This window comes from Eschrichtius robustus, chromosome 3, assembly GCF_028021215.1.
Source record: "Eschrichtius robustus isolate mEscRob2 chromosome 3, mEscRob2.pri, whole genome shotgun sequence".
Classification (NCBI taxonomy): Eukaryota; Metazoa; Chordata; class Mammalia; order Artiodactyla; family Eschrichtiidae; genus Eschrichtius; species Eschrichtius robustus.
The window spans coordinates 10,595,328-10,613,906 of NC_090826.1; the positions used below are offsets into that span (position 1 = coordinate 10,595,328).

General features: G+C 40.1%; 1 protein-coding gene across 7 annotated transcripts in view; it reads left to right on the top strand.

The window, feature by feature from the left end:
- PRDM2 (PR/SET domain 2) overlaps positions 1-18,579 on the top strand; it is a 119,082-nt gene that overhangs the window by 55,097 nt on the left and 45,406 nt on the right. The window contains exons 1-2 of one of the 7 annotated variants that reach the window (XM_068538927.1): positions 14,242-14,302; positions 16,259-16,316. The exons of 5 other annotated variants lie outside the window; for them this stretch is intronic. In XM_068538927.1, the coding sequence (XP_068395028.1) occupies positions 14,300-14,302; positions 16,259-16,316 (61 nt within the window). In that variant the 5' untranslated portion in view covers positions 14,242-14,299. Of the gene's footprint in view, positions 1-14,241; positions 14,303-16,258; positions 16,317-18,579 lie in introns of those variants that run through there. One more of the 7 variants, XM_068538929.1, reaches the window with a different exon arrangement.

Here is an 18,579-nt window from a genome sequence, read left to right on the forward strand (position 1 = left end):
GGTGGACAACAGCAGAAGTGATAGCACTGGTTCCATTTAAGGTTAAAATTAGAGAGTACATTTAATAAAAGCGAACAGGTGGGCTTCAGTGGAGTTTGATGTCTTGACCTTCCCCAGCAGCCGACAGCTCTTTTCGAGGTTCCTTGGCCAAAGCTGAAGAGTGGAGGCCTGGCTGAATGACAGCGGCCTAGCCGTGGTGCCTGAGGATGATTGCAGACGGGCCCTGAGCTTTCTGGGTGCCTGGTGGGCAGGTCCTGTGCCCACTTACAGGGCGCTCATCCCTAGTTCTTGTTGGCAAGTGTTGGAGCAGGGCGTGGGGCAGTTGCAAGTGGCTGCGATCCTGTGGAGATGGGGCCCCAGCATTAGATGTTACATGGCTTGTGAGCTTGTCGCCTTGGGCCCAAGTGAGCAGTGTCCTAGTCGGTCCCCAGTGGAGCTCTCGCTGCCTCTAGCTGAGGGATGCCTTTGCTGAACGTGGGGTGACCTGTCTCTGACGGTTGCCTGCCCAGTTGATCCTGCTGTTTTTGTGGTCTATTTTTAAAAGCTTATTACAGCTTTAATGTTTTTTCAACAGTAAGAATCAAGGAATTTTTTTGATTTCTAATTCTACTTCTGCTGCTACTGAATTGCTCTAAATTTAGGTAAATAAGTTGGTTGATGTTTTTGTGCCTTTGATTCTTGCTATGTATAACGTTGTTCATAGGGAAATTTATGGATTAACTAAAATTTTTCAAAGCATTTTGCAGAGTTTCAACTGTATTTTAGTGGATGAATTTGCAAAACTCTTAATTTATACCATAATTGAGTGTGTTAGGAAATATGCTGTGCTCTAAGGTTGTTATCCTGGTTCTTCTGTCCAGATGGAAACTGGAAGGTGAGACTTGCCTCGTACAGAAAAAAAGGATTAATTATGATTAAGTTTTCTAAAAGGTAAAAGGACCCTGAATGTAGGGAGTTCAAAATTGTTGAGTTTTAAAAATCCAATTGTAATTTGAAAGTTAAAAAAAAAAAATTTGCTGTGCTTTGCCTAGATAAGAATACTGGGTTCTTTTTCTACATTATGAATTCATTATTGTTTTTAAAACTTACCGAGTATTTCCTTTTCTTAGGCAGTTTTACATTTCTCTTTACAGAGCTGTTACAGTATTGGGTTGGCCAAAAAGTTCGTTGGGTTTTTGCCGTAAGATGGCTCTAGTAAGCGCTTAGTTGTCTTTAACTTCATTTGAAACAGTTTTGTTAGATTGCGTTGTGACAGCTGTCATATCAGCGTGCATTTTAAAACGAATCTTATCAAAATTGGTGAATTTTTGTGTAGCCATTTTAATAGTGAAGATGGAAGAAAAACGGCAACATTTTCGGCATATTATGCTTTATTATTTCAAGAAAGGTTAAAAAGCAGCCTAAATGCAAAAAAAAAAAAAAAAAAAAAAAAGATTTGTGCAGTGTATGGAGAAGGTGCTGTGACTGATCAGATGCGTCAAAGGTGGTTTGTGAGGTTTCGTGCTGGAGATTTCTCGCTGGACGATGCTCCACGGTCGGGTAGACCAGTTGACGCTGATGGCGATCGAATCGAGACGTTAGTTGAGAAGAATCAACGTCATACCGCGTGAGAAATAGCCGACATACTGAAAATATCCAAATCAAGCGCTGAAAGTCATTGGCACCAGCTTGGTTATATTAATCGCTTTGATGTTTGGGTTCCATATAAGATAAGCGAAAAAACCTTCTATTTTTTTTTTTCACACACACACACACTGTATTTTATTTTTACAAGAGATAAATAGACTGACACCAAGCATTGTACATGGATGACCACAAGAAAAGCAACAATGATTGCAATTACCAAACATGAAACACACTCATGCTATGTCATAATATTGACATTCAGTCCAGTAATCCTCCACTGTAACAGCTCCTTTACTTTGCAGTGAAAATTGGTTTGTATATTCTTTGCCTCTGAGTCCTTGTGGGATTTTGAAAAAACCTTCTTGATTGTATTTCTGCATGTGATTCCCTGCTAAAACATAACGAAAACGTTGCATTTTTAAAACAAATTGTGACAGGCGGTGAAAAGTGGATACTGTACAATAATGTGGAACGGAAGAGATTGTGGGGCAAGTGAAATGCACCACCACCAACCGCACCAAAGGCCGGCCTTCATCCAAAGAAGGTTGTGTATATGGTGGGATTGGAAGGGAGTCCTCTATTATGAGCTCCTTCCGGAAAACCAAACGGTTAATTCCGGCAAGTACTGCTCCCAGTTAGACCAACTGAAAGCAGCACTTGACAAAAAGCATCCGGAATTAGTCAACAGAAAACGCATAATCTCCCATCAGGATAATGCAAGACTGCATGTTTCATTGATGCCCAGGCAAAAAAGCTTGGCTGGGAAGTTCTGATTTCTCTGTCATATTCACCAGACATTGCACCTTTGGATTTCCATTCATTTTGGTCTTTACAAAATTCTCTTAATGGAAAAAATGTTCAATTCCCTAGAAGACTGTGAAAGGCACCTGGAACAGTTCTTTGCTCAAAAAGATACGAAGTTTTGGGAAGATGGAATTATGAAGTTGCCTGAAAAATGGCAGAGGGTAGCGGAACAGAACAGTGAATACGTTGCTCAAATAAAGTTCTTGGTGAAAATGAAAAATGTGTCGTTTTTTATTTTTACTCAAAAAACCGAAGGAACTTTTTGGCCAACCCAATACATGAACTTCCATGTTCACAGTAGAATTACAGAGAGGAGAGTGTATATACTTGTACATTTGAAGTTGCCTCTGAAGAACTGAGGAATTGGATAAATACCCCCAGGATATCCTCAGGCTGGTTAAAAATTAATAGACGTTTCTTAACAGTTAAAGGTTGTGTGGGGAACTGGGAGTTGCAGCTTCAGACAGGCTCACATGGTGCTCCTGTCGGCATTCACGTTACCTGCTCATATTCTGCATGCTGCCAAGGACAGTTGCTTTTAGTAATGTTAATAACTTGGTCGACATAGTTTAGGAAGTTGAATGACTTGGAGAAGCAGGAGTTATTTGAAAACATTACTATTGTTTCTCAAAGTGGAGAAGATAAATGTTGAAAGCAACCGTTTTTCTTTATTACTGCTCAGATTGAACCAGTGTCAGACATTACAAGAGTTCTTGGCTGAATTCGTTCATTACACTGTATTTTGATGGGGACACATCTCATGATTTGACACGTAGACGCACATCATGTCATCACGTGATGAACTGCTTTCTGTCGATGGTGACAGTGACGGCACCTGCTCGTTTCTTTAGCACGTCTGTCTGGTGCCTAGCACTGCGCTTGGTGCTCCATGTACGTCATGGCGAATCCTCCCAGTAGCCCTGCAACGTAGGGACTCCTTCTCCTCCTTGGTGGATGAGGACGCTGATGCTTGACGGCTGCCATGATTTGCCCAGGTGCGCCCAGCTACTACATTATTTGGCTCCACCTTGCCTAAATCTAGTTTTTGTTTGTAATGTTTCTAAGCAGGACACTTATACTGAATAAGTAGCAGTGTTTTATACGGCTTTGCTAATTAGCCAAGATGAATTTTTCACTGCTCACCTTAGAATTGCCCACTTTAATCCTAAATAATAAGGCAGTGTGATTAAGTGAAATCTTTGGTATTGGAAAGCTAAGTTATGGTGAAAACTAATGCCTTGAGTTATTTTTGCTTTGGGGTTTATGGATTAAACAGATTTATTGTATTCCTTTGAGCACCTCAAACAGTTTTTTAAAAAAAATAACAGATTAGATTTTTATCCCTTTCCAGCTCTTGTCTATTAAGTGTTTTGGTTTTTTTTAATGACATATTTGTTGGTTTGAGCTTCTTATAAATATTTCATTTCTCTTAAGTTGTGTATTATTTTTGAAATCCGTTTGGAAACCACAGGAACCGAGTGAGACATTGCCTTGGCCTAACTCCCTCGGCAGTGTGGATGGCAGAGGGATTGTGTCTGGGATTGTGGAGTTCTTCCATTTTGTGTTATTGACGATTTCAGGAAGCCGCTGATGTTGTGTCCTCCTCTGCACCAGGGTTCTTTTGTTGAGAATGACTGACTCTTCCACTGAATAACTTTAAAAGTTTTCTTAAGCTGAATGTTAATATAGATCGTGAACATGTTTTAATTAACATACACTCTAAAAATTAAATCTAGAAACTGATTTTAAGTGTAAGTCTGATTTGTTTGTGGTATAATTGAGTTAAATCATGCTTATTAGTTTCCTTCACTCTCATGATGTGACACCAACAAAAGATAGGGATTTTGTTTGTGTTGTCAAAATGTTTATGGGGGCGTGGCTTTTTATTTTTTTACCTTTTCCTTTAAGAATTCATGAACTGTTTGCAGCAGTAGCTTCTTAAGAGGTTTTGTTTGCTGAGAAAGCTGTTCCTATTCTACCAACTTGACTCATTCTGGAGGAAAAGCAAGAAAGGAAACAAGAATGAGAAAGGAGTTGCCCTAACCTGTTTGTGTGCACTCCTGAATTCTCCTCATGTGGGGCAGGGGTGATTCTTAATTGTGTTTATCCCACAATAGAGTCTTTAGAATATGTGTGCATGTATAAAACTTAAAACTTCTTGGATTTGTAACAAAATGTAATACAGCTTTTTCCACCTGAAACATTTACTGAGAGTTCTTTATTCAGTTGTTCCTTAAAGGTTTAGTTAAGTCCTTAACACCCTTACCCACACTGTAGGCTGGACGGAACTGCTGCTTAGTAATCTGTGCTTTCATTTTTCAAATTTCTTAAGCATTTTTCTTTCTGTTCTGTTTAAATTTTCTCTGAAAATTAACGGGAAGTAACTTTGTTTAAAAGGTTGAAACTTGGCACATATATTAAGAAAAAGTCCTGAGGGATTATGGGTAAGAGACTAGAAAATCCTCAGTATTCTGAAGCACTTATTGTAGCTATTTATTTCCTCTTCTCATTTTTGTGGTCATGACTCTGAAATTTAAAAATATTTTTTGATAGAAGTTTTCATTATATGATGGTGTAGTTATTTTAATTGTTATATATTAAATTTAATATACTTTAATATTGCAAAGACTATTTGAATAGTTTCAGAGGTAAGAGATTTATTTTAATGATGAAATAATGATATTGTATGTGTGTGTATATAAAAATACCAGTTTCTAAGATAAGATTATGACATCTGAAATCCTTGCTATTTTGATACTTTCAGAACTTTAAATTTTATATGCTCTTACTAGTTTAATCAGTATCTGAATGACCAAAACCTAATCTCACCCTTAATGAAAGAGCTGTATGTTACCCGTTATGTAGAGCTGCAGAGGATTACCTTTGCTTTGGTTAAAAAGAAAAGCAGTAAATAATACTTAGGCTAAAATTCCTCTTCCCCCTTATTTCTATTAAAGCTACAGTGATAAACAGTCTTTTCCTCTTGTACTTATAATCCTACCTCTTGGTGCAGTCTTTTGTAGGTTTCCTGAGCCACCATCTGCCACAAAAATGAGGGCAAACTGGTTTGTTCACCCGTGTTTAGAACCCACAAACAGAATTATGTGTGGTGTTTGAAGTTGCGGGACAGTTTAGAATGGGCAACACTGAAATTTCTGTGCCTTCTGTTATATTTCTACCATTTGGTTTCTTAGGTTCAGTTTTCCTTCTCTTGCCAGTTTGAGGTATAGAATATGCCTTTCTAGTTCTGTTGGCTGTATTTTTGTTTTTAACCTATGAGGTTTTCAGAACCTGTTTTTCTGTGAAGTAAAGCAGAAAGTCTCAGGTCCCTGTGAGGAATGGGAGGTCACTGCGCTCCACCTCCTGCCTTGGTCCCTTCGCCGTGAAGATGTTAGTGCTGGCATCAGTAGAAACCCGTGTTCATTTCGACCAGATTTATGCTGCCGGCAGCACGGTGCTCGTTAGTTGCAGTTTTGATCTTTGTTTGTTTACACATATGGATTGTAATTTTTGTAGGATTAACTCTGGAGTTGAAATTACAGTTTTCCCTCTCACTGTCATCCAAACAGATAAAAAGGAATAATTACCAGTAGTCTCAATCTTGGTTGGATTTTTGAACGAGGGGTTTAAGATTACAGATTTGCTTGCTTTTAGGAGTTTTGTTAGTTGCTAAATATATTATTCATCAAGTATCTTTTCCTTGCTAGGTGTGATCATAGGAGTGTTCGATAACAAGATCAGATTTGAGTGTTAAGCTTAATAACATCTATTTGTGGTTTTGATTCCATCAAAATTATAAATTCAATGGGAGAAAATATTTGCAAATGAAGCAACTGACAAAGGATTAATCTCCAAGATTTACAAGCAGCTCATGCAGCTCAATAACAAAAAAACCAACAACCCAATCCAAAAATGGGCAGAAGACCTAAATAGACATTTCTCCAAAGAAGATATACAGATGGCCTACAGACACATGAAAGAATGCTCAACATCATTAATCATTAGAGAAATGCAAATCAAAACTACAATGAGATATCATCTCACACCGGTCAGAATGGCCATCATCAAAAAATCTAGAAACAATAAATGCTGGAGAGGGTGTGGAGGAAAGGGAACACTCTTGCACTGTTGGTGGGAATGTAAATTGATACAGCCACTATGGAGAACAGTATGGAGGTTCCTGAAAAAACTACAAATAGAGCTACCATACGACCCAGCAATCCCACTACTGGGCATATACCCTGAGAAAACCATAGGTCAAAAAGAGTCATGTACCAAAATGTTCATTGCAGCTCTATTTACAATAGCCAGGACATGGAAGCAACCTAAATGTCCATCGACAGATGAATGGATAAAGAAGATGTGGCACATATATACAATGGAATATTACTCAGCCATAAAAAGAAATGAAATGGAGGTATTTGTAATGAGGTGGATGGAGTTAGAGTCTGTCATACAGAGTGAAGTAAGTCAGAAAGAGAAAAACAAATACAGTATGCTAACACATATATACGGAATCTAAGGAAAAAAAAAAAAAAAAGGCCATGAAGAACCTAGTGGCAAGACGGGAATAAAGACACAGACCTACTAGAGAATGGACTTGAGGATATGGGGAGGGGGTGGGGTGAGATGTGACAGGGTAAGAGAGTGTCATGGACATATATACACTACCAAATGTAAAATAGATAACTAGTGTGAAGCAGCCGCATAGCACAGGGAGATCAGCTCGGTGCTTTGTGACCACCTAGAGGGGTGGGATGGGGAGGGTGGGAGGGAGGGAGATGCAAGAGGGAAGAGAAATGGGAACATATTGTATAACTGATTCACTTTGTTATAAAGCAGAAGCTAACACACCATTGTAAGGCAATTATACTTCAATAAAGATGTTTAAAAAAAAAAAAATTATAAATTCAGGAATTGGCTGGAAAATAAATTACTGTCTGTATGCTAAAGCAAATTAAATTCATGGTTGAATCAGAGCGTGGAAAGTATTGACTCAAGAAAAAGTGACCCTTAACTAACACTATTTCTGACCCCTTCCAGTTTTAGAGAGGTGGAGTCTTCTAAATCTCATGGGCAATTGTCAAAAAGTACCTGGAATTGGTAAACGTTGTTTTCATAGTAAATGACTGTTAGGTTCCCCTCCAACTTCTTCCTGTGTTAAAGTACATTAAGTATGTTGCTCAGGCTTCACTGTTGCTTCTGTATTAAATACAACTGGATCAGTACCTCGCAAATGATACCTTGTTTAAACGAGCTTGATGTGTGTATGTTGAGGGGAGGAGAGAAGGGAAAAATTGCTGACCCAGCTAAACCTTTGAGTGCTGGGAGATGTGGATTTCCTTGTGGCATGCTAGAACATAGCCTTGGAGTTACAAGGCCAGATCCAAATCCTAGCTCCACCAGTTAACGGCATGTGACTTTGGATGGATTACTCTGCACGTTTTGATCTTCAGTTTACCTGTCTGTAAAATGAGGGTTACACCTACAGTGTAGGGTTGCCGTGAGCATTAGGCGAGAGCCTCACAGGAGCATGTGTGGCACACCGACCTTGGTCCACTTCGTTGTAATTGGTGGCCGCCGGCAAAATCAGCTCTGTGGTAACTCTGCCTATTCTTTGGCCTATCGTGGCACTTCTGGATTTAAAAAAAAAACAAAGAAATGAACAGTTTCAATATCTTCTTTAAAAAAATCCATATATTTTGCTTTGGCAACATGGAATGAATTAAGTATAGATTACAAATTAGGTAAGAGTAAAGAGCCTCTTTGGATCTGTAACTAGATACACATCGGGACACTAGAGAATTCCTCAGTTGCTGGAGATCTGCTTCTATCTTAAAAGCTGTCTTGCTTCACTAGTTACCCCAACTAGGACACCTGTGATCACACAGGTTGGTGGATTAGAGAACTCTTGGAATTTGATTTATTGCATAGGCGGAAGTAAACGTTTCGCTATTTGCTTGCTGCCCAAATGAAGGGCTTACTATCTTCCTGTTTCTCTGTGTTACCTTTATGTGATCCAAATCACTCGTGACTCTACTGTTACAACAAAATTTTATGCAGGTGAGATTTTGGATGAATTTTGGATACATTTTCTTAGATAGTAAATTATCAGACATCCTTGAAGGTAACTGTGTGGGAGCTATTTCAGTGCTGTTTATGACAGATCAGGAAATCTTGTCATTTTACATCTTTCTGGTTATGAATTCAGGGAAAAACTAAAGTGGGAAAGAGCCATTCTCTTAGGAGAAGTTACTATTTAAGTTGACAATGTCAGATTTATTTATTATGTATTATACTTACTAAATGTCCTGATTATCTGTGCAGTATTTTTATTGAGCAGTCTGAGGAGTCGGGGTTCTTTTTCAGGGTCACACAGGAGTACTCCTGTCAAGATGCATATTTACATGAACTCACAACTTGACTTCACAGTAACACAGGTATCCTTGAGCCCCAGATGATGTGTTTACGGCTCTTCGTGACTGTGTTGGGAGAGGAGCCTTAGGTGCTATCTGATTTTTCAAAGAGGTCTAAGATTCCTTCTCGAAAAGATTAGGAACCAGTAAGGTGAACTAGTATGCTTAATTTAAAAAATTAAGCACAGAGTGTTCTTTAGAAGCAATAAAATCAGTGCGTTACAGACTTTAAAAATTGACGTATACTCGCAACTTCTGCTGTTAGAGCATTTATATATATTAATAGAGATGTTAGTGAGTGTTTGACATAATTCTCTCATCTCAATTAAACGTCTGTCCTCATTGGACTTGTACATTTCTGTAATGATATCTGGGTGGGATCCTGTGAATCGATGTAGAACAAAGGAGTAAAACAAATGGATGAATTCGGATTTGTTAGGGAAGCAGAATGTCATTGTCTTCATAAGAAGGAACATATGCTGACAATTTAGACTTGTAAGCGTGGGATTTCTGTAATTTGTTTAGTAGAATCTACTGTGCATAATCCGTACAGTTGATTCCATTTATTGCGTCTGTGTCAGCCACTGTGCGAAGTTAGTTCTTTGTGCACATTATCTCAGGTTCCCTTCCCTAGGACAGTATCAGGTAGTTATCCCCAGTATGTATCATAGTTAGTTCCCCTCTGCTCTGAACCAGGATTACTTCTCCTTAACCACGTCTTGGCCCATGGCTGCGCAATATAATTTCAGTTCTGTGAATTTCCGTTTTGTGGGCTGTTGTCCTTTGGGGACCTGTTTTGTTCAGAATGCCACCCCAACACCAGGGAGGGAGATGGGGGAGAGCCCAGTCCGAGTCTCACTTTAGTTGGGGTCAGCTCTTTGCAGGGAAGATGTGTGACCTTGGTGACACAGGAACCTTGGGGGCAGGTGAAATGAGTGACTGGATTGAGAGTGAGACCCCTTTTCCCAGCGTGGACACTGGCCTAGGAGGCAGCTGTGTTTCAAATCCTCATCCTTTTGTGAGCTCTTCCTCCCGGACATCTTTGTTGCCTGAGGGCATTATTTTACCTCTACGCTGGCAAAAGAGAGAAGCAGCATCCACTCGGGACCCTGTGGGATAATCCTAGGAGAGCGGCACTGAGTAAGATGTAGTGTTTCTAAAAGGCTGTGATCTCAGTGCTGGAGCCTGTTAGCAGAGCTGGAGCCCCGTGGCTGTGTTCCTACCAAGGGAGGGCTGTAGCTTGTCGCTTGGTTCTTAGCACTTCCCTGAGCCTCCTCACTGTACCTGGCTGGGTGGTTATTTACGTCACCCCGCCCCCAACCTCTCTCTCTCTGTCTCTCTCCCCCTCTCCCGCTGTCCCCCTCTTCGCCCCCCCACCCCACCCCCCCGCCATCCCCATCCTTCCTGCCAGCTTCCTCCCTCCTTCATTCCCTTCTATTTTTAATGAAACACACATTTTCTGGAACATTTTTTTCCACTCAAGATTTGCTTCTTGTTGACGTTAGTAGGGCCTTTTTTGCAAAGGGGATTGCTTTTCCCAAAGTTAGATGTATAACTTCCATTTTAAATATCTTTGGGGCAGACATCTTTGAGTAATATATATGTGTTCCCTTATAGCTCTTAACAAAGTGCCTTGTAGGTAATAAGCACCCAAGAAAATGATCAAAAATACTTCTACTTCACTGTTCTTTCAGAAACTTCACAAAGTATGTAGCAGAAAAATTTTTTTATCTAGCAAGAATAATGAGCTTGGGGTAAAGTTTAATAGTAGTCTGACATAGGCTAATACATGTGAGGGTGAGACGAGTTGTTAAGTAGGCTAGTAGGGTTTTGCTTTCAGGTGGAGGTCTGTAAGAGAGAAAATCTGGAATTGAATTTATATGTAACTTGTGATTTTAAAAAGTAATTGCTTTGTGAAGAGAATACATTTTAGTTCCTTCTCTGCTTCTTGAATCTGAAAGACAACCTCGGCAGTTTTGAGTTTGTCAGAGGGGTGAACTTGTGCTACCCCGGGTACATGCCTAAGCCCTGGAGAGTTCCAACCTCTTTTCCGATGGGAGCAGAGATGTGTCATTTCGTACGCTCTGATAGAGGCACATCTGCAGGCGTGAAAGGGGCTGGAGGACAGTTGAGGTCTTGAACGGAAGGGAATGAGCTCATTTAGCAATAGTGATGAAGAGTCTTAAAAATTATATTGGAATAAAAGCGTCTCATTTCATGGTAGATCCCGGTGATTTGCTAGTGTAGTAGCTATAAATTCTTCTGTGTTTTATAAATGAATTGCTTAAACCTCTACCAAAATGTGTCATATTCAAATGCCATTGCCAAATTTTTACATTTTAGGAGAAGCAAAATAAAAGCTAGTGAACAAGACTCTCATGATTATCATAGTTGACTGCCAAGACATTGACCCTCAGCTTATACCTGGGAGGTACTCAGGGTGATTGTTTAAATTAGATTTTTGACTTAAATAATTATGGGTATGATAACCAAGTACATTGAAACAAGAAAAAGAATAGGGGGTGTGTGGCTTTTCAAAAGGAGGAGACAAATCAATTTTTTGTTTGAAGTAATGTGGTGCATGGCAAAGAGAATTGAAGGATATATAGCAAAAGGCTCACAGTGGTAATGTGAATGCTTAAGCAGTTAGGGCTATTTAGTAATGTCTGTCATGAATACAGTTGACCCTGAACAACACGGGTTTGGACTACAGGGTTCCACTTATATGCGGATTTTTTTCAATAATGAATAGTACAGTACTCAATGATCTGAGGTTGGTTGAATCCGAGGATGCAGAAACCCAGCTAGGGAGGAACCGCGTATATGGGGGGCTGACTACAAGTTATACGCAAATTTTCGACTTCGTAGAGGGTCAGTGTCCTGAACCCCTGCGCTGTTCAAGGGTCAAATGTATTTTAAATCCCAGATGTCACTGTATCTCTGTTGGTGGATTTGGTGTTTCTGGGGAGAGTGCATTCTGGACACTATGCTGTGGTGTACAGGTAGGAGATGGAAAAGAGAAACACTTCAGTACTTTTTGCTGTGGAAAGTTGAGGCCTTTTCCAAATTGTACTGATGTAAAATTGCATACGTTAATCTCAACCAAAAGAAACGTTTTCTCTTGTCTCATTAATTTTGATTTTGTAGGTATTTCTTTAAAAAAAAATCGTTTATTTTTTGCAGCATGTAACCAAATGTTCATCTAGAAAAATTAGAAAATACAAACAGATGGAGAAACAGGTATCATACCCTCATCAATAATCTTGTCACCAGGAGCCACCTGCCATCTTAATGCAGGTCCTTTTGGTTTACATCTGTGGATAAATTTTAGCCTGATTTTATTAATTGGTGACATGGCTTGACCATTGTTCCTGTGGGCATTTCTGTATACAAATGTAAAGGATGAAATTTTGCATGTTGCAATTGTGTTAACTCAGATTTATATCTAGATTTTACTTCCTGAAAGTATTTTTAAACTAAGTTTTGTAATTAATTCATCAGGATATAGCATTGTAAAACTTATCACGGGCTTTGGGAGGAGAAAATAGACTTTCCTTTTGCTGAGACTGACCAATTCTCGAGGGTGTGGCTCTCCCCTCTGTTTCAGGGTTGCAGGCACTTGTAACACACCACCTCCTTGCACAGCTCCCAGGCCTGATTTGTTTGGCCGCAGGGGACTGACACCTGAACTTTGAATTAAGTTCTTTACTTTGCAGTTGCCAATTCACTTTTTATACGTAAGGTTTTCAGACTTCAGATACATTTTTTTTCCCTGTAAAATAAAGGCTACTGAAAATCCATGAGAAGAACTTGAGAAATTAAAATGATTGTAAAACAGAACAGGCTAGCAGCTTGTTTAAGTTTCAGAGGTATTTAATTAGTCTCTAACATTTTGTTTATGCCACAAGACTTTTTGAGGTTCCCAAGAGTGTAAGGAAATTTAAAGCTTTCTTAATTTGAATTTACTGAAGTTTATTTGGGGAACCATTTCTAGTGTTTGGAATTATTCAGTCAAAGCCACTAAAAGCCTTTTTTTAAAAAAGAAATTAAAAGCTCCCTTCAGATGTGATCTTCGCTGTTCTTCCATCAGCCTGACATTTGGAAGAGGCGGGGAGCCAGAGCCTCCACAGCAGCAAAGACTGTGCCCCATTCCGCCCCCCCCCCCCCAATCCCTCACTCGGGCTGCAGGCATTCCAGGAATTTATACTGTGATCTGCAGCGCTGAAAAATCCAGAACTTTGTTCCATTGTTTCTGTTGAAGCAAAGCCTAGAGTCCTGTTTTAATACCATGAGCAACTTAAAACCAGAGAGGTTTTATTTTTATAATTTGCCTTCAGGATTGCAGACAGCTCTTGGTGAGGAGTTTAACTACAGAAAAAGATTTGAAATTTTGCCCAAGCAGCGTAACAGAATTTTTTACTACCAGGTCCATTTCAAGGTTATTTTCTGTGTGAAAGAAATCTGTAGAAAATGTATAGCATATCACTTTCGTAAAAACCAACTGTTGCAGCATCTTACTGCTTTAAATTTCTCTCTTTGAAACACAGTGGACTGATGGGGCTAAGGCCACAAGTGGTTTGTTTACCCACTGGTCTCACCTTGGCCAGTTGTAACGGCCACTTCTGATCATCTGATAAACATGTTCTTGCGTGTGTGGTGACATTGTCAACCTTTACACAGGGTAGCCTTTCTGGTTGCAGTTTCTCACGTCGGGCCTGCTGCCACAGGTTTTCTTCTGATGACTTCCAGGGTAGTAAACTCAGTATCTTTTTTTTTTTTCCTTTAAAGAATACGTGAAAGGACTCCCCTGGTGATCCAGTGGTTGAGACTCCGTGCTTCCACTGCAGGGGGCACGGGTTCGATCCCTGGTCGGGGAACTGAGATCCCACGTGCTGTGCGGCACAGCCTAAAAAAAAAAAAAAGATTATTGAAATGACCTGTAATTCTTTGCGGAAAACCTAGTTTTGTATATCCGTTTCCAGCTTCTCTTCTCTCTACTCATCACACCCAGTGCAGAATGTTAAACCACTGCCAGATGTGAAACAGTGCTGAGGTCTAACTCTGACCACCCTCAAGGAGCTCACACAGCATCATTTTGGCCATTCTTTCAGCTAACAGTTTTGCTGTTGTCCATTGGTTCCCCTTCTTTACTACCTGATCTGCTAGAGATCTTGTTTGTTTGTGGGGTTTTTTCTCAATCCTATAAAGAAGTCATTTAACATGAACTTTATGCTTTTTCCCCAGTTAAGCTTTTCATCTTGTTTTGGGCCTGCTGTCATGAAAACCACTCCCTTGCCTTTCAGAAATCGAAAAAGATGCATAATGACTTTGTATGTTCATGATGAATTTCTCAAACTTGCCTGAAATGCAAATGGCACTGTTAATTCTTTTCAAGGGTGAAATTGGAACCCACAAAGTGTCACTAACAAGGCTGTTAGAACACGGTGGATAGAATGGTGAGTTGGATGGGAATAAAAGTCCCAGTTTTACTACAAACTTGCTGTGAGATTTTAGGCAGTTCTTGTAATGAGAGAAAGCTCAGAGAAGTGTGTTTGTGAAGTTTGGTTAAACCATCTTCAAGGCTCTTTCTACTCCAAATCTTAGGGTTCTTCTCTCTCTTAACCTTTTAATACAGCCCATTAATTCCATTATTCTATGTCTGTTCTCATCTCTAAGATCTGTATCCTCTGCTTAGCTGAATACTTTGTTGAAGCCTTTCTTCAACCTTGTGTGAAAGCATGCTTCCAGTCTTCAGATTTCCTATGTGGGGGCCTCTCATTTCAAGATAGAAAGAAGAGAAAGATTTTTGCCACAGAATGGTCCCAGAAGGAGGACAGTCTAGATGGTAATGTCATAAGGCTCGGGAGAGGGATTTTAAGATGTGAAGCCCATCAGACTGATCAGACTGTCAAATGCCAAAGAGAGACTTGGGGGCAGATAAAGAAATTTGGGGTTTTGTGATTACAAGATCAGAGGTAACTGTCCGAGTGGAGTTCCGGTAGCGTAGAGAGGATGAAAGTTCCGTTGCAGGGATGAAGGGCTGAGTGAGTGAGGAACTGGAGGCAGCAGGCACACCCACCCTCTGGGGGGTCAGGTTTGGTCCCTGTTCAGGTCAGCCCATTTCCTTGATGACCTTTCATGGTGTGATTGTGGGTCTTGCCTGGTTTGGAATCATCTGTGCGTCTGAGTAAGATGGTAAGCTCCCCAGACAAAGATGGGCTGGACCTGCTTCGGTGCACTGATACTGAATTCTGATTTTAAGCTTCAGAGTTGGGCAGCTCCCCAGTGGGGAGGCAGGCAGTGCAGTGCACGTAGAGTTACATATGGTTCTAAATTTAATTCATTTCAATCACCAAATGCATGAGCCTTCACTGTTGTGATGAATTTTTAATGTAACTTGAGCAGGCCTTCTAGAATTTTGCATTCTCTCTGATGCCTGAACATTTTTAACTGAAACATTATTCTTTAGAATTTCCTGGTGTCTGTCTAGCTCATCAGAAGAGTAGAAGATAGTCCGGAACTTAAATTATTCATGTGATGCTTTAGGCAGTTTTGGTTTTGCACCTTGCATTGCAGGCACCAGCAGCATAATGCCACATGTTGTCTTTAAAATGTAGTCATTGTGGCTGTCGGATTTCTCTATATGGTAGCTATTTCTCTAGAAAATCCAATTTTATTGATATTATTTAACATATTTGCTCAGATTGGGGCTCCTTGCTGTTGACTGATAACTTGCTTCTGGCGTAAGATAAAATTGAACTGGAAAAAAATCTCCATTGCAATTTGATCATTCCTTTTCTATAAAGGTAGTGTAAGTCTTTATATCACTTTTCTTTCATTTGCCATTGAAAACAAGTGAAATAATGGATATAAAGTGCTTTGTAAAGAATGTTTATATTATGCATTATTGTTCTTAAGAACTGAATGTAGTAGAGCACTTTTGGTATCGTAGTCGTTGGATTTTAATTCTCACTCCTCTAGAGACAATTTAGTTGTGTGACCTCCGGCAGATGACTTCATGTCTGTGGTCCTTGGGCGTGCATGTAAAATGAGAGGCATGGATTGGGACTTTCGGGCTGTCTAGCGGAACGGCACCTAAAGGCATCAGTAAGGGCTTGATAAGGGCATCAGTTTTACAACATGGGCATGGGATAGGCCTGAGAGTAAGTATACCACATCCGATCCCCAACTAAGAACCAAAGATTATTAATTTGGGGTAGGGTGGTGGGGGGAGAACCTTGATGCAGTGGATAACTGCTGTTTTCCTTCTGTTTCATTCAGTTTTCTTCATCTTTATGTGTGTATTTCTTTTCCTTATATACATGAAGTTTTGTCCTGTCCTGCATTATGTTCTTTGTCATTGTCTGCATTCCACTTTCCTTGTGTTTCATTCCTGTATCTTTCTTGTTTAGACCAACTGGAGCACGCAGCTGGCAGAGCCTCTATGTAGGACCCTTCAGGAACCTGAGGGTAAGTGCACACGTGTACTTACCAGGCTCCCAGCGGCTCTGCCGGACCAGTTCTCCAGGCACCTCCTGCCTCACAGATAGGAACTGACACATCTCCCTCCCTTTGTAAAAGTCCTTACAGGTTGTTTTTGGTCATAAGTTGTTTTTGTTTTTGTTTTCTTTTAATTTGATTGCACATAGAACAAAATCCAAGTATCGGGGGAAAAACGTATTGATTTAAGGAAATATAGCAGGTGCCACCAGGTGTTATTACAATATTTGGCTTTGTGAGTGACACTAGGCATACCTAAGTGTGAGTCAGGATACCCGGGTTCAGACTTCTGTCATAGATTGATTAGTCCCCTTGGGACCCTGGTCTTCAGTTTCTCTCAGAAAAAACAGCAGGTAGGACAGGTGATTTCAGTAGCCGCTTCATCTCTAGTCTACGGTCCTAATGGGAAGTAACTCAGGTATTAGATGATTCTGATAAAGATTGAGAAAATCACTTTATGTATCAGATAATCTCAATTCCATGAATGAGTGATGATTAGATTCATGATAGACTCATTTTCATCGTAAACTAAGTCTATCACTGTTCACCAAAGGCACTCAGGAGGTAAATTTAATTGTTCCATTTCTTAGTTTTTAGAATTGGTTTATTAATGTTACTCGAATACTTAAAAAATTTTTATAAATACGTAGACTGTGGAGCCCCATGCTGGTTTAGCCCAGTGGTTCTTAATGTAGAGAGACAACCCCTCCCTCCTTTCGGGTGAGACCTGGGCCATGTCCGGAGACTTTTTTGCTTGTCACAGATAGAAGGAGGGGCGTGCTATTGGCGTCCAGGGGGTGGGGGTCAGTGATGCTTCTGAACGTCCTCTGATGCTTCAGACAGCCCCACAGCAGAGAGTGATCTCCCCAAATGTCAGTCGTGCTGTGGTCGAGGCGCTTGTAGCAGCCTGTGGTGGGTACTCGTTTGTCCCCTGAGTAGAATGCACATGTCCCTACCTCAAGTGGCGTCTCTTCCCAGGGCAGATCAGGCTTTCCTGGTCCTGGTTTTTAAAGAGGATACCAGGGGTGGCAAGGGGGTGGGGGGATCTGAGGATGGGCAGCTTCTCACTGATGAGGTTTGGAGAGTCCAAAAATAAGGCATTTGACATTCAGTATCAGCTAGGTGTTCTAATATTCTTTTATGTAGGGAATAAAACTAAAAATAGCGCTTTTACCTTTTAGTTATAAGATTTCATTCTTAGTACATATTAATGAATGGTCCTGTTAAAGTTGTGCTTTGCTTTATGTAAATCTAGAAATTTTACTTATTTAATAGTCTATTTATACATATAGGCCAGTTTACTTTTTTTGTACAACCTGCTACTAGCTTCCTATAGCACTTGATAGGTTTCAGGAAATGTTTTGAATTGCTTTTGCAAGGGATTGTATTACAGCAAATTGACATCGGTTTTTCTATTATATTTTACAGTGTGACTTAAAAAAAAAAAGTACGTAAGGTTTATGCGTAAGAGGTAGGGTTTACACCTCCGGTTTTACTTATTTCGAAAGTTTATACCTGTACAAAGTAGAAAGTAAGAGGTTAGTTAAAAAAAGGAAAAGGGTCACATTCTTTTGCCCTGTTTGGGGTACATGAGGTGGTACTGATATAAAAATTAGGGGTTTTTGATCCAGGGAAAAAACTGTCTGAATATAACTTTTGAATCAGGTGTCTGTGGCACTAGGAGCCCTTCATGTGACCCTCATCAGACATGAACTGCACTTACTAGAGCAATTATGTTAATAGCCAGGTCATCATTTATATCTGCATTGTTTGCTACCAGTAGTCTTATATGGGCCGGGCATCACAGACAAGGAAGGGCATATATCATAATGAGGATAAGAAAACTGGTTCAATCCAAATTCCCTTAAAACACAGCTGTATTTTTCAAGAGCCTGTGTCATCATCAGATTTAGGCTAAGTGCTATGAAGTTGACAAAGGGAGAAAGACTTGAAAGAGGAGGTTACTTCTTACAATATGAAAAGGTGTATTCGTGTCCTTGCCCCTTGCAGAGGGGATTGGTTTATAACCCTTCCACCTGGAGACTTGAATGGGCCATCTCCAGGCAGACTCTCAGCTTCTGTTTCCACCAGAGTGTGGTTCTAGTGAAGTATATGCTTGTGTCCTGGGTTCCACTTCAGCTGCCTTTAGAAGTGAACGGATTGGTGTGTTGTTATCAGGAATTTGAGTGAAGGTTTTATATAATTGCAAAAAACAGCTTTTTTTTTTTTTTTT